This window comes from Emydura macquarii, unplaced genomic scaffold (assembly GCF_026122565.2).
Source record: "Emydura macquarii macquarii isolate MOO-44397 ecotype Brisbane River unplaced genomic scaffold, CSIRO-AGI_Emac_v2 contig_1390, whole genome shotgun sequence".
NCBI classification, from domain to species: domain Eukaryota; kingdom Metazoa; phylum Chordata; order Testudines; family Chelidae; genus Emydura; species Emydura macquarii.
Window position 1 is genome coordinate 21,940,913 of NW_027131527.1, and position 16,840 is coordinate 21,957,752.

At 41.4% G+C, this 16,840-nt stretch overlaps 1 protein-coding gene across 1 annotated transcript; it reads right to left on the minus strand.

Moving 5' to 3' along the window:
- Positions 1–2,262: 2,262 nt before the first annotated feature.
- Positions 2,263–15,460, minus strand: SLC35G1 (solute carrier family 35 member G1). Its single transcript, XM_067552847.1, has 3 exons — positions 14,698–15,460; positions 9,685–9,865; positions 2,263–7,817 (listed from the first exon to the last, which is right to left on the minus strand). Exons 1-3 carry the CDS (start codon positions 14,936–14,938, stop codon positions 7,058–7,060), a joined length of 1,182 nt encoding a protein of 393 aa, XP_067408948.1. The 5' UTR covers positions 14,939–15,460; the 3' UTR covers positions 2,263–7,057.
- Between the last annotated feature and the right edge of the window lie 1,380 nt (positions 15,461–16,840).

Sequence of the window (16,840 nt, forward strand, 5' to 3'; positions counted from 1 at the left end):
TTAAATGTATTCATTTTGAAGGTGATGGGGTTCCTATGAGAAATATCTTTAACCTAAATCTATAAAGTTTACATTGTAACAATTGCCAGCAGAGCTACTTGCACATGGCAAGTTACTTCCTTTTCCCACTTTAAAAGCTGTTATAAACTTTACTGGCCATATTAAGCGCTATTTTTAATAAAATAGCATTAATTTCAGATAATGAAGGTTGATGTGGTGTGAAGTTAAATTAATGCAAATATATTGATTGTGTTAGGCATTGATAGCTGTAGGCTTGTAGGTTTCACCATTTTAAGAGGCAAAAAGGGTGTTTTTCAATGGTGTTAATTTTAACAGAGTTTTAAATTGTGTATAAGTGAAGGCTAACATGTTTGAAGCCAAGATAGCAGTCTGTGTTGTAGCCTAGGGGAACTTACGCAAAAAGATGGCCAGCTAACACAACTTAAAATGTTTTAGCCTAGCTCTTAATGTCTGTGCAACCTTAATTTTGCCCCTTGTGCATATGTTATCACATATTTTTTTCCATATCACTCCTGTCTCCCAGTTCATGATAGACTTACTCTGGGGATGAGTCAGGGGTGTGTAGTGAAGGAGGCTATTCCTATAGAAGCCATGCCTCATTTGTTGCAGAAGCTGAAAAGTGTGGAGTGAATGAAGCAAGGGACTACCAAAAGAGAGAGGATGCTCTCATGGTTAAAACAGTTGAAGGCCGCTCTGGAGAAGTGGTATCCCTGCCTCTGTCACAAAGTTCGTGTGTGATGCTGTGCATGTCACTTAAACCAAACTTTTCATGGGTGGTCACTGTTTATTTGTTCCTCATTTTCCGTGTGTTGACTTGAGACCCTGGGGTCTGATTAGTAGATGTGCCGCGCGCTCACAGTATAATTGAAGTCAATAGGAACTGTAATTTGAACAGAGTGCTATAAGTACTTTCAAAATCAGGTTCTAGACATCTGAAATTGGGAACCCAAAATTAGTTAGTACATGTGACCTTGAATCTCTATATCTTGACAATAGCATCCTCTCGACTCACAGGGACACTGTGAAGATAAAATGTATTCATGTTTGTAAAGTACTTTAATATGACAGTGATGAGCACCATAGAAAAGCCCATGCAGAAATTAAAAATTCTGTCTTCAGAGCAGGATTTCAATATTGTGCAGTAGATAAAGCCTAAGGCCACACACTAAACAGCAGTTCATTAATTTAATACCATCTGTCTTGTGTCTGTCTAGGATCCTGAGGGGGGAAAAATAGTTATGAGATCATGTAATTAAAGACTGTATTATAATACATACCACAGGAGTACCTGATTAAGGTTTCACAGGAAACCTTAATTCTGGCATTTCTTAACTTTTGAGTATTTGACTTTACAATCTTAATGTTCTTTTAACATAGTTTATGTATGTGTAATATTTGGGTATACTGAACAGTGAGTTGGTTCCCCAGTATAAAAAATAAAGTCTACAGCACTACTGCTACAGACTTCAGCAATGGGTATTTGTGTATAGATGCACAGTTAGCACACAATTTCAGGACAAGGGGAAAAATTAGGGCATGAAAAAAATAGAAAGAATGGAGCTACAGAATATGGAGATAGATATTCCTCCTTCCCTTGCAAGAAAACAAGTGACAAAGAATTTGATTAAATTTGTGTGCAAATGGAACTCATGGACATATATGGGAAAGGAACCACTGGTTGCAGCTGATCACCATAGCTCATTTAACTGTATGTTATACAAGGAAAATAAATTCCAGATTGTGCAATAAAAGGTTATAAAACCTAATAGTCTTCTCCTAGAAAATAATAAACTTTGTTTGGATTTTATGTAATTGAATCCTTTCAAAAAATTAGTATGGTGCTTCAGATAATACATTGTGAACAACAGTTCCCATCAGAAAAAAACATATGCAACATATAGTCAGGTTATTGCATGCAAGTTGTTAGATGTATTGGCACAATTAATTAGGGAAGCTTAGCCAATATTTGACCACCCCATTCTTAAAAGAGGTGCAGCATGGACTCCAACTACAAGAGATTCAGTGTAATCAAACCCTGATTCCCAAAGTTTAAAAAGAAAACCAAAAGCAGAAAAATTAGATTTGATTTTCACAGATGCTGAGCACCCACAGTACACATTGATTTCAACACCTTTAAAAATTTGACCCAGAGTCTCTGGTTGATCAGCTGTTCTTAGTTAATAAAATAAGTCTGAACATAACTTTTAACAAACTGAAAACCAAACTTGTTTATTTTTCGTATTCATTTTATTAGCAATTATGAAATATAAACCTCTCATGAAAATATACTTAACATTTCAAGATATAGGAATTAAAGTTATCTTTCAAAAATATACCAGTAGATACCAGAAACAGTAACTTCTACAAAACATATGATTTCACATACATTTAACTACATAATAGATACAGAGACTCTTCAATTAGTGCTAGGGGTATCAGATTTTTACCCCATTTTTTAATGAAACGGTAGCTCATACAGTACATAAAATTACCCATTCCAATATACAGTAAGAGTGACAATACAGTATGGCCTGTATACTGATGTGTTGAGGTACATCGAGCTCCAAAATCCCCTCCACAACTGGAGGCCCACAGACGCATCATACTCTTCTTTGGAGATCCAGACACAGTCAAGAGAATGTACTCTCTTGATAGCAACTATGTAATGTCAAAAAATCAATGTTGTACATTTGATGCCAGCATTGCCAAGCCTGTTTCCTTCCAAGGACAGAGTCCATGATTGCCTCCAATTGGTCTTATGGGACTGATGTTGGAGATGTTTAGTGGAGTTACTAATCTGCGGCTGGAAAACAGATTCTCCTGGATGACTAAATGCCAGTCAGCAAAGGGAGAAATTTTGAAGAGACTGACTAGTTAGAAATAAACATTTCTCTAACAGACAGCTCCTGAATGAAGCTCAGCAAGAGATTTCTTCCCACCAAATGGTGACCAAGTGTGATAAGGCCCATCTCACCATCATATACAATAAGAGGAAGAAGTGTCTATCCATTGCAAAACAACATTTGAGTATTTGAAAGTGGAAAAACATGATTCCAACTTAAGGTTTGTTTGAGAGCAAAAAGTACATAATTGGCTTGGACTCACATCACTCACTAACGGTGCTTCACAAGGAGTTACTCAAATCCTATTGGTGCAGTAACTCTCAAAGCCTGTGCAGCTCCAGAAGGATACTAGGAGAAAAGAGAACCAGACACTGGACAGGTAGTTTAGTATGTGAGGATTTCAGTTACATGTATATCCTGTTTCTCCCCCATACATATTTTTAAATCCCTGGTGCAGAAGTTGGATTTTCTTTAAGGCTTTTTACAACCAAATAAACCCTGGATATGTTGGCCTGCGGTACATTCACCATATGAAGACTTTGGGGCCATTAGCCTTGAGTATAATTCAGGCAAATAAGGCTATAAAGTTGTAAAGTCCAACTGAAGTCACGGCAGTTGATTTAATTGGATTTTTGCATAGTAAAATAGTACATGCTCAGGTCGATGCACTAGTAAAAATTTAGTCTTTCAACCCCGCATTTTTGTGCTGGGCAACATTGTATTTATTTATAATTTTTTCTATTTAGGAGCTACTGAAATCAGTGGTTACAAGTGTCCCATTGATTTCAACAGACCTTTATATAATAAAAATTGTATGCAGAAATATTGCATAATATTCCATAAGAAAAAATGTCTAAGAAAAATACAGCACATTTGTCCAATTTAATAAAAATGTTTTAAAAGATGCTAAAAGGTGTTAAACATTAATGCTATGTTTCTGATTTAGAGCTTGGCAAAATAGCACCTGAGATCCAGATAAATTTGTTGCTCTATAATTCAAAAATGCCTTTCCAGAGTAAGAATCTTTTCCTGAAAAAAAAAAAGACTTGGGCCATAAAATTATCCGATTAATCAGTTTCAGCTTGATACAATTTGAAAGTTTGCAATGTAAGCTCCTGAAAAACAAATATTTGAACGCCCACTATAACTTACTAAAAGAGAAGCATTTTCAGTAGCTACTGCATTTTAAGTTAGATATTTTAGCCATTTATGACTATTTTATTCAAAACTGTCCATGAAATTTAACTTTAGCTAAAAAGTTTAAGAAAAAAAGCGTTAAAATTGGTTTAAAAAAATCTATTTTGAGGTGCTTCAAAAACCATACAAGATTTAAAATGATTTACACTGATGAAAATGAATCTGAAAAGGCAAGTTGTAGAAGCCTAAAATCATGCTTTATAAACAGAACAAATAAATATATCAGCACTACTATATATTACTATAATCGAGGTCCTCCTCTCCATGTTGTTTGAACAACCACCATCTAAAAGATATTTTAAAAATCCAAATAAAAGCATTGTTCTTTTTAAAAAGAGTAAAAAGTGTTATAAAAGAAATTTGCTTAATTTGATTCACAAACAAAGTAACAATATAAATCCTATTCTTCAAGATGGTGAATGCCCACAACTCCCACTGATTTCACTGGGTGATGAAAATACTCAACACCTTGCACCATCAGGACCTAAAACATTTGGTACAACAACAAAAATTATAGTTCAAACAGACAGCAAAGCCAGGTTTATTTATTTTCCTTCTCTCTATACACGTAATATTGTGAGAAAGTTTGGGAATAATGAGTGTGAATGATCACGGAGAATCCCACAGAAATCACACAGCTTTGGACAATGAAAAATTACTTAGCAAACTGATGCTTGTTTTTAAAAAGGATTAATGAAAATCTCAGATTTAAGACTGACTAGCTGTAGCTCATTTACCAAAGACAGTAAATTACACTTCGGAATAAAGTTTGATTAAAAAAGAACTTGAGAAATAAAGATTTCTTCCAAAGTTACTAAATCAATAAACTGTCTATTTCAGATCTGCATATTTCTTTACTTAAATAAATATTCATATATAATAATAAGAAAACAAAACCTCTCTTCAGTAAAGTAGTGCAGGCTACTAAATCATACACATCGATTTATAATAATTCGGAGGCATAATGTATAATTCAAACAACATTTTCAACATAATTTATAAGAGAGACAACCCTCCATAACACTTATGTTTCTTTATTGTTGAAACTGGATCACTGTTATATTTTCTTTATTTTTCTTTATTTAAGTTTTCCTTAATTCCTTTCCCTAGAGTTTTGACCATGACTTCCACAAAAGCAGCCTCAAGATCATAGCATATATCCCGAGGCAATCTTACACAAATATGGCTCATTTCTTCTAGAAGTATCTTAAGCACTTTACAAGTGTTATACACGCAGGAATCACTTCACCCAAAATCACCATAGAGTGGAATGCAACAGCAGTTTAACTTCTCTCATGAAAGTGATGGTACATGTATATTTTCTTTTCTTGATGCACAGATATTTATACAATATTTTACGTCAGTTTCAACACACAAGATGTATTATTGGGCTCTGAATATAAGATTTTCCTCTTTCAGAAAAGGAGAGGAAACAATGTAAATGACTGAAAAACGGCACAGTGTAAAGGGCCTCAAAGTAAAAATTAAATCCATCTTAAAACTCTGTTGGACTGAGACCCACCAGATCACAACCCATTTTGGAAAACCACCAAGTATATTAACCTTCTCTTCCTGCCCATACAACTAGGAACCTGGACTGTGTAGTTTAATATTACAGTAGTCATCACTACCAAAAAGTAGTCTTCAAACATTAAAGACCACATGTGAGGAGTGCAAGCTACATTTTGTATACTTTCCACTATGATCCTGGCTAAAGGGTGCTATTTATGAAATCTCTAAATACACCTTTCATTAGCTAACAGAAACAAGAAATGGGAGATTTTACAATAGAGCATTAATATAACAACATAACTGAAGCCAAGAAAAATGCAACTTTTTCATAAAGAAAAATACTTTTTATACAAAGTATTAAACAAAATTGTTGAACTGCATTTCAAGTAATCTAAATTAAGTACTTAAATAAATACAAAGATAAGCTACAGTTTTGCATAGAATTAAGGAAAGTGCAACTACAGCATAACATTTTGTATCATAACAAACGGCCAATTCACAAAAGGCATATTAACAACCATTTTCTTTCATTACTGAAATTGTAGCAAGTACAGTAGTAAATCAATGTGACTTGGTCTAGTGGAAAAGTCACTTCAAATTAAAAGTTAGGATGTAACATTATGTTAGTTAAGCCACTGCAAATAGTTTTCAGAAGTACTTCATCTAAAGAGAGGAGGGCTGAAAATGCAAAATCAGAAAAAAAAAAAAAAGTTTTCCAAAATAATTTGGGAAGATTAAAGAGCATTTGTTTATTTAGGATCCAATTAAGAAAAATCCTTAAATATCTGGTTTCTGTTTTGTGCAAAGAGATTTTTGGAGACTTCAATGGGTAACAGACTTGCGTGCTGACAGTACTGAATCTGCATGGTTTTTTGGTTTATTTTTTCTGAATGGGGCCATAACTTAATGGAATAAGCCTATTCATGAAACTATGTCACTAAACACTTTCAAAATAAAAAATAAAAAAAGCTGTGTAGCATTAACAAAAATTAGACTCCCTCCACTGCCTTGCTCATTTTCTACTCAGTTATACCTGTAGAAAGTGAATTCAAACCACTACATTAGAATGGTAGACTTTTACTCCCACTTTACAGAGTTGTAAATGACAGCACAAGGTATAAGAAGTGGAGGCCCAAAAATGTTAAGGAACACCACTAGTTTGTGGAAAAGGAAAATAAAAACTTTTGTATACAGTTATTGCCTGTTTAAGATAGCGATCAGGAAACTGAGAGACAGCAATATCTCTGAAAATACACGAATGCCTTGCTCAGTAGGACACTGAATAACAAATGCAGAACCAGCTAGTTAAAATATCTGCTATGCTGCTTGAAAGTCAGCTGGCTCCTTTTCTTGGGGATATTTTGGTACTATAGTTCAATAAATGAAATATTTTAAATAAATAAAAATATATCTTACTATAAAATATATTCTCCCAAGATTATGATGCTTATCTTTGTTTCTGCAATGAAACAGTGCCTGACTTGCTAGATTTCGTTTTCTTTCGCTTTTTTTGAACTTTGTTGCCACTTACGTATGGCAGTTCCAGAGCTACTGGCTACTACACAAAGGGCACCACCCACTGTCCACCAAGTTGGCAGATGACTGAGGAAGAGAATCTGTAAGATAAAAGCAAAAACCACGTCCATTGTTTTCATTATGGCAACAGGACCAGCCTTCTCTATCTGTAATGCTTTTGTGAGAAATATCTGACCGCCCAACCCTAGCAGTCCAATTAATATTAGGAGAAGTCTATCTGTACCACAATATGGTAAAGTCCATTCATCTATTATAAACAGTGCTACAATGCATTCAATTAATCCAATTACTGCATAATACCAAATAGACAAAAAATAATGCACAGATTTTCCCATCTTTCTTAATATAACAAAAGTTGAAGCTGTTGATACTGCACTTGCAACAGCTGCTATTGTTCCTTTAAGATGATTTGTATAGCTTCCTTCAATCCCTGTAATATTGGATCCAAACAGAAAAGGTGGTCTTGCAATAAGCACCACTCCAGTGATTGTAAACAGAGTGAAAAGAAGATCCCAAAGGCTGTATTTCTCCTTGAGAAATATCCAGGCTAACAATGATGTAAAAACTGGACTGCTGAAAGTTATAACAGTGGCATCTGCTAGAGGCATTACTTGGAAAGCATAGTAGAGAAGAATCATTGCACTAGAGCCAAGGACTCCTCGCAGGAAAAGAAAAACTCGTTTCTCTTTTGGTCCCAAAAACCCTGTTCTGAAAATTAAAAAGAAAAACAAAGATATCATCGCATTGATCTCATAGCTTGATGATTCATAATCAAACATTTAATTACATCTCACTACATTCATATCCTCACTTTTCACCATGAAACTGTCAGAAAGCCTTAATTTGGCTCTCTGCAGAGATTTGTTTGTATTACAGTGACACCCCAAAACCACCATCAGAATCAAGATCCCATTGTGCTAAGCCATAGTTTCTCAACCTGTGGTACGCATACCCCTGGGGGTACGTGAGACACAGGCAGGGGGCACCTGGGGAAAAATAGAGTGAAGGGGAGGCAGGCGGCAGCTGCTGACTTCTGGGGAAGCCGGGCAGCAGCAGCCCGCTTCCCACCCGGTCCCAGCTCCCAGCTGGGAGGCATGTGGCAGCCCCCGGCTTCTGGGAGAGGTGGACGGCAGCCCCCGGCTTCTGGGAGAGGTGGACAGCAGCCCCCGCTTCCTGCCCAGTCACAGCTTCCAGCTAGGAGGTGGATGGTAGCTGCCAGCTTCTGGGGGAGGTGTGCAGCGGCCCCCCGCTTTCCACCGGGTCCCAGTTCCCAGCTGGAAGGCGGGCAGCAGCAGCCGGCCTTTGGGGAAGGCACACGGCGGCCACCCGCTTCCCATCTGGTCCCAGCTGGAAAGTGAGCAGCAGCCACCTGCTCTTGGGGGAGGCGAGCGACAGCCCCCCACTTCCCGCCAGGTCCCAGCTCTCAGGTGGGAGCCCGGTGGCAGCCTCCTGCATCTCATGAGCTGGGCTTGCAGCTGGGTGGCAGCCACCCGTGCCCTGGCTCCAAGCTGAGGGACAGCCTCCAGTGCCCTGGCTTGAAGACGGGCAGCAGCCACCTGCCCACATCCCTTGGTCCCAGCCGGCGTGGAAGCCTCCTCTGCCTCAGCTCGGATTGGGTGGCAGACGCCCACTTCCTGGGCTGGCAGCCAGGCAGCAGCCATCTGCAACTTGCCCAGGTGGAGCCCCGCTCCCAAGCTCAAAGCCCAATACCGGGAAAACTTGTCAATTTCAATGCTCTAACTGAGCAGTGAAATTGACAACTATGACAGCCCCAGATTTTACCAGTTATCCTCTTTTTTCCTCTCTCTCGCCCTCCTGCCCTGTCTCTCTCTCACCCCTTCCTCCTCTCAAATCTATGGCCAAAAAACTGGCACGGTGCTTTATATTCCCCAGCATTGGCATGCTGCTCAAAGCCTCCTAGCTTTGGCCAACTTCACCTCTAGCCCAGGTACATACTTGAGTTGTGCATCCTTGGTGTAAAAGTGGCAACCCTACCCACACTAGATCTGACATCTGTCATATCACGGCCTTATACACTGAGCCCTTCTTCCAACATATGGCTCACATTAATCTGTAAATATAAAATCCCGTGGAAAAGGATTGGGGTACCCCAAGGTGTTGGGGTACTTATTAAAATTTTCAGAAGTTAGGGGGTACTTGCTACTTAAAAGGTCGAGAAACACTGTGCTAAGTGCTGTAGTACTGCTTGCAAATTGACCCTACAGAAAAGAATATAAAGAGAAATCCTACTAATGACTTTTTTATTTTTAAGGATAATATCTCAGAGCCTCAATGAGGTATTTTTGGAATAATCCCTTCTCCTACAGCTCAGAGGCTCAAAATATTTCAGAGATATTTTCTGAATCTCAGTGTCATTAAGAAAATAATGCCATTTATTTAGTGAGAAGTTACAAATGTTTCTTGAGACATTTCACTTCTCCAATTAAAGCCTGAATTAAAATAATACTTGCAGTCAGATTTACCTTCCAATTTACTTAATTATATCTGTGGATATAATATTACCTACAGAATATTTAGGTACCTCACAAGATTTGTATTTAGGCACAATACTTACTTGAAGTATATTAAACCAGGAAGAACAAATGCCATTTGGAAAACACATCGAAATGCACTGATTTCCACTGAATGTACATCTTCAATTTTTTTAAGAAATAAAGAAGCCACTGAGAAAAGGAAGGCAGACAATAGGGTATAAAACAGGCCAAGTCCTGGACAGGCAAATTTCTTCTTTGTTTCTGCAACAGATAATAAATTCATTAATATTAATTTAGCTAACTTTTTCAGTTATATCTGAAAATACCATATGATTGTCCAAATGCTGTAGTAATATTGCTGGAGAGGGGGGAGAGCAAGAAGGCGGAGGGAAGGTAAAAGAAACACAGAAAACTATCATTTTATTAATTTTAAGTACATCCCAAGTCACTATGTCTACCACATAGACCATTATTAATATTTTCTTAGATATGGTGTATAGGAGGTGAAATTCAAAACATAATGGTATTACACTTCTTACAATCATCTTCTTTGTCAGCTCAGATGGTCTATGCTTTTGGCTAAAGTCAAAATATTGGATTGTAGTTTGAGAAATGAATAGATTTTTTTCTGACCACTGCTCCAGGTTCAAGGTTTAGAAAATATAACTGGTTGTGGAAGTGTACTGGCTCCTGCCAGGTCATGAAACATTGAACCTTAAGGCATGGATGTCACCTTACTTCATTAAAATTCCAAAGCCAAAAATCTTTGTTTAAAAAGCCAGTTGAGGTTGCTAAGCGACAACAATTTAGTTACCTGTCTATCACATCATCTAAAAAACCTAAGCACTTAAAACCATGGAAATGAAATCATTAAAGATGGCATGAATCGTACATCATCTACATAAACATACATTATCGTTATCAGGCATAAAGCAACACATATTTCATCATAACACAACCTCCTTAAATCTGTTCCATGGACTTCTGGAATTTTGGGGGTTCACTTCTTTGGTTTCTGTATCAGAATATTTTCTTGTAATGAATACTAAAATGGAAACATTTTAAATTAAAATAATTTTAAATCTGGTCAAGTGTTCAGTTGTCATGGTCTTGTTAAACAGTCCTTGCATCTTTGCCAGTTCTATAGAGACAGGAGTTTCATTTCAGTTTGCATTCATCCAATTCCCTCTCCCAGTTTCCCCCCTAAGATGGTCCCTATCTCTGCTTATTTCCTGGTCTGGAGACTCCTTGCTATTTCAGGCAACCTTCAGTGACATTTTTCTCCCTCTTCCTGGCTCCCCTCCAGGTCCCACAGTGATTCACAAAATGAGAAAAGAGGTGGAGATGAACTGCTGGTGACCTGCAACATGCCCCCAGAGAAAGCAAGATCTCTTTGCAAAATAAGATGAACTCTCTACTCACTGAACTGTTAATTGAAGGAAGGTTAGAATTACAAGGTTACAATATCAACAAGGGTTTGGATGTTATTACAATATTTTTTTCTTCTACATGTCAAAAAGCATAATATTTTATGGTGACCCTAACTTGTACACCACCCTATAAAGATAATAAATGGAACAGTCACTTTCTAAAGCAGTTAGTTGTGATTAAAGAGGTCTTCTTTGGATAATGGGGGAGGTAGTAAGACTTACAGATCTCATGGAGCGGAAGGAACAATGTAGCAGGACACAGCAGAAGGTTGCCCAGCAAACAACCAAGAATCAAAATAGGGATTTACTATTTTTCATTAAGAAAGTTTGGCCACAACCCATTTTGACCCTTCTTGGGATCATGAGTCTAAGATTAAGAAACTGCTCTATACCATTTAAAAGCTGGGATTCCAGGCTGGCACAATGTTATATGACATTGGATCCAGCTTTAATAGTTCTTAAAAAAAGCAGACCAGATATTAAAATCAGGTTGGAATTGGGGGGGGGGGGGGGGTGGTAGAGGGAACAGGGAAAGCAAATGATTACCAAAATGATGTGACTTTAAAGTTCAAAATCTCAAGCCATACTTGAGCAGAAAATGAATGACATTTCCAATTGATTGCAACATTTGTTTTAGCTCTAGTAGCTCATAAGAAAGCAGCCCTTAAAACTGCTACTCATCCCTCAAATCAGCCATGCTATTCTGGCATTGATCCAGGATTTTTAGCAACTGAAGACCAGTGTAAATTTTAATTCCTGAGTTACATAATTGCTCCCATTACACAAGTTAGTCAGTCTCTCACTGTACAAAATTATTGTCTGAAATATTAAAGTAAAGAGACTCATAGTGACTTACAGCTGAAAAAGGAAATCCAAACCTATGCTGGCCCAGGGAAGGAAACACAAAAACAGAATATCAAATTCTTATTTCCTGCATGGTATCCTGTTTGATTACTACAAAAAGTAGAAGCCAACCAAAATAATGGGAGTCCTAAAGTGGATAGCCAATCAAATTTAAGCAAAAGGATCTTGTATCTAGTATAAACTTGTGATTTGAAGAAAGAAAAATTCTGAGAACTCTTAGCTTTAATACCTATCCAATGATGTCTGAAAAATGCACTTCTCCATCATGACCTAACACTGAACTGACAGAGAAATCAAAGAAGGTATCAGAGAACACTATTGAAAACAGTGGTATCCCAGATTACCAAAGCAAGCACTTCGGAAATACAACCGTGCTTCTCAATGCACTACTAAAAATAAAATTAAATAATACCCTACACACACACACACCCAAATTAAAGTTGCTCAAGTTTATTATCTTTCAAAAAGAAAGTAAGGTAAGGCAACATTCCTGCCCAATTTAATAGCGGTCTGAAATCATTAACCTTTACCACCATGACACTCAACCACATCAACATACCAATATAATTGGCTAGCAACTTGAAAAGCTCTGAGAGCCAGACAAAGAAAGCTGTACATGACACCCAAGCTTTCTCTATTGGATGTGTAAAGATTTAAACAGAGCAGGTGTTGTTACAACAGCTTCTGAGTTTCCCTAGTTCTGTTCCCTAGCTAGCTCCACTCCCCAGCCCGTCAATCTCCATCCCTTGTTTTAAGCTCTAGATAGGTACCTCCTGTCCTCTAACGCACTCAGTTTTCTTCTTGTAAACTATGAGCATTTACAGTGAACATACCTAAGTTTTATATGTGTAATTGATATACTTGTAAAATTTATACGTACAAAAATTATGCTTAGTTTACAAAACAAAACTGAGTGGGCAGTTGAGAGGTGGCAAGAGAAGGTAAAGGACATTGACCAAGGATGCTTCCCAAGGCCAGACGGCAGGGAAGGCCAGAGGAAGAGCTCCTAACCCTGATGTCTTAGGATGCTCACAAGAGAGGAGTTAACTGGCAGACCTCAGAAAAACTGCAGGAGTAAGTTTGTGTTTGTGGACTTTCCAAATTCCAGGAGACAAGCTTTGGACATAGACCCTTGCTTATAATACAGCTCAGCCAGTGAAGTACCTATCTACAGTACTCACATGCTTTAAGGTAAGCATTTGCGTAAATCTTTACAGGATTATGGCTAGAGCCCCCTGTTTTTCCAAATGCAAAATAAAATGAAAAACAATGTACATAATAAATAAAAATGAAAAAATCCCCCACAATAGTGGCTCCTTCCCTATAGGGCCCTTCTCTGGTTATTGCAACCTGGTGCATGGGATTGCAGCACCACTCAAGTTTGGCCTGGCTGCCCTTTGGTCATCATGACAGAAGGGCAGGGTTCGGGAGCCGAATTTGAGTGAGTGGCACTGCAATCCCATGTGCAGGTTGCAGTGCCTAGAGTTTGAAACTGGACCCAACCTGCAGAGCATGGTCAGTGCCTCGTCTCCCACCCCCATTCCCACAGGAAGTAGGACCTGACCCACCCATGTGAATAAAATGAAATAGCATAAAAATCCAAAAAGAAAAAAAACAAAAACAAAAAATTATTCAACAAAAGAATTTCACGGGGCTCTAATCAAAATAATCAAATATAAAATGTTAAAATGACCTCAAGGACTACCAGAGAAAATAAAGTGAAGTAAAATATCTGTATTACCAGTGAAGACTCATAGTGATGGCCTCATAAGTATGTGAATTTTCCCTCATACTTCTTCACTATAAGCAGAGTATGGTTCAGAAAATATTGCTCACATGGTCAAAGTTCATTGCCCGTTATCTCTAAATCACTGTAATTTACTCAGTGTTCAAAACTGGCACACAAAGTTTACAATCCAAGAACAAATGCCCTCTGCACTTGTTTCCCCCACAAGATAAATTCTATGGAAACCAATCTCAGTGCTTGGTAAAAGAAAATCAAAGGCTTTGATGTAAGGCAAGTGCATTCTTGTTAAATGAGCACCAAGCTGGGAACCAGGATCTCTGAGTCAGGACACTCACTTGCTGTGTGGTCACTTAAGCTTTCTGTGTCCTTGTTTCCCAGTATGGGAAATGGACAGTGATATTTCTGTATCTCTGCCTAATGCTGTGGGGCCTTGTTAGGGGACAATCCTAAATCTCTTTAAACATATAAAGTTATATAGTGCTAAGTACAGTTAGGATGGTGAGTCCAGGCAATCTGACTTCCCTGTATTTGTATTTAACGAATTATGGGTTTTTAATCTGAGGGAATGGGACCCCCCCAAAAAAAAGAGCATGAAGGGAATAAGAGACTAAGGACAAAATGTCTAAACGCGAGTGGCTACAAGTCCCGATTCCTACCCGCAGGTTGTGACGGGGTCGTGAGTGTACAACATCGTGGAAAGCCGACATTGGGCCACTTCCTAGAGCTCTTGAAGCCTAGTACTGAGGCATGGCAGTGAGCTCTGAGCTCGAAGGGATCCTGGCCCTTAGCCCACGCAAAGGCGGAGGCCGACAGAGGCCGGGCTGCCCCACAGCCCCTCAGAGACCCGCCCTGCTCTGTGGAGAAGGGATCACGCACCCCACCCGGCTGCCTGGCGCTCTCAGGGGAGCGGCCGGAGCACAGCTTGCTCTGTCACCGTGTCGGATGTGCCCCCTGCTGCCCACTTCTTCCGCCTGGCAGTGTCCCCCGAGGGCGGGGAGCCCCCGCCGCCGGGCACGGCTCCCCGCCCCCGCCGACCGGTCTCCTCTCCTCACCAGGTGTCTTCCGTTGCCACGGGAGCCTGTAGCGCGGCCGGGATGAGCCTGAGCTGCAGTAGCTACAGCCACCGCCTGCGGGCTCCTGGGCGCCCGCCGCCTCCACGTCGCGCGCCTGGCACTGGCGGTGCTGCCCCGCGCCCGCATCCTCCTCCTCGCTCCTCGGCGGCTCCCGTCCTCCTAGGGGGGGAGCAGCAGCAGCTGCGGCGCTGCCACTGCTGTTGCTGCGCTGCTGCACCATGGGGACAGCTGGGGCGCGCCGGCTGGCTCCTTCTTTCTGTGTGCCCGTGCCCGACGCCGTGCCGCTACCGGCCGGCTTGCCCCCGGCTGGCTGGTTCCTTGCTGCGCATGCGGTGGCCCCGCCCCAACAAACACGGCCCCAATTCCGCCCCGGCCAGCCGACCGGCGCCGGGGTTGCTTCCTTGTTGGCTGCAGGAGGGATGGATTTGCCCCTGCCGGCCTGGCCGCACGATCCCGCATCCTCCTGGCCGGTTCACGGCTGGAGGGGTCGGCACTCGGGCTCCAGAGCACGGCTGGGCTCCGGGCTCCCTCCAGTCTCCCCCTCACATGCCCAGACCCCGCCTGCCCTTAGCCCGGGAGTGACCGCTCTTCCGGGAGAGCCCTCTGCTGTCCCTGGGGTATCCTGCTACCTCTGCATCGCCGCGTCTCACCGCCCCTTGCCCAGGGAGAGGCAGCTCATCCCGGGGCCGCCCAAGGACCGGAGGCCCTGCCTCCCGGAGCGAAAGGCAAGGGCTGCGCGGCAGAGGTTCAGCCAGCGGAGGTAGTTAAGTGGCTTGGGACGCTCCTCACCACCGACCACAGACGGGAGGGAGAGCCAGAGCCCCCCAGGGGAGGCGGCGCCGCGCGCGTCCCCAGCTCTCCCGTCGGTTCCCCCTTGTGCACTGCTGCCGTTTGATCAATTCAGCGCCTTGTAGGCATCTGTTTAGCTGCATCTGACATGTTGGGTGGCAGAGGCTATAGGTGGCTGCTAAGGTGACCACTTCCATTGCGGGGTGTGCGCCAGGGGGAGGGGGGAGCGGAGGCAGGGCCCCACCCCCCAACTGGCAGGGGCAAACTCCTCTGGGCGAGGAGAGCCAGCTTCTCCTGCCCCCGGCCCGGGAGGGAGATGACAGCGCCTTCAGCCAGGGGCTGCCAGGGGAGAACCAGTTCCTTGGGCAGGGTAGCACAGAAAGTGCCCCACCAAAAGCAGCCAGATTTTTACTTCTGTGTATGCACCTCCTTCCATGTCCAGGACTTAAAGCAAAACTGTATGAAAAATGAGGCAAACCTTATTTTTCGGGGGGGCAGCCCTGCCTGCGGTGCTCATGGGGGAATTCTGTGCCTACAAATTCTGTGCAGAGGATTTTAAAATTCTGTGTATTTTATTTATCAGAATAACAGTGTAATCATGCCAGTTTCAATTATTTTGGTGATTTATTTCAAAATACCTGTAGGCAAGTATGTCTGTAAGAATACAGACAACAAAAAGGACTCAAGAAATGTTTTTTGCCAAATAAGACTCCTTACTAGTCATACTAATAGAAAACTTTGAGTAATAATTTAAACTACAATACAGAAACATATTTCCCGCGCCCCTCAGAAACAGTGCAAAGGCTTGTCGGAGTCAGGGGTAAGGGAGGCCCTGAAGGTGGGGGAAGTAATTGCTGGGAAGGAGCCTGGGAGTGAACCTGGCGGGTTGTTGGATGTGGGTGAGAGAAGTATGGAACAGTTTTTTGTTTTTTTGTGGGAGTATGGGGGAGGGATTGTTAAGAAGTTGGGGAGACTCCCTTTTGCAAACCCTGGCTGACCCCTAGCCTCTCCCATTCAATCAGGCACATCTGTCCCCGTTTGTCCCTGCACCCCACCTCCATTCAATTTATGGCTCAATGTAGTCACTGCACTAGCTCCTGTCCTCCTGCCCCAGTGTGTCCCCCTACTAGCCCTTCTGAATCCCAGTTTGTGAGCCGCCCCCGCCCCAACAGCCTCGCGTGCCCTGCTCTGTCCAGCCCCCCCATATCTCGTGACTCCTCACCTGGCGCCACAGGCAGGGTGCTGTAAGGAAAGCATCCTCTCCTCTTGCCTCTTTATGGCTGGTTGCTCCGGCCCAGAGCAGGCTGCTCTCTCTTTTCTGGCGCTACAGAAG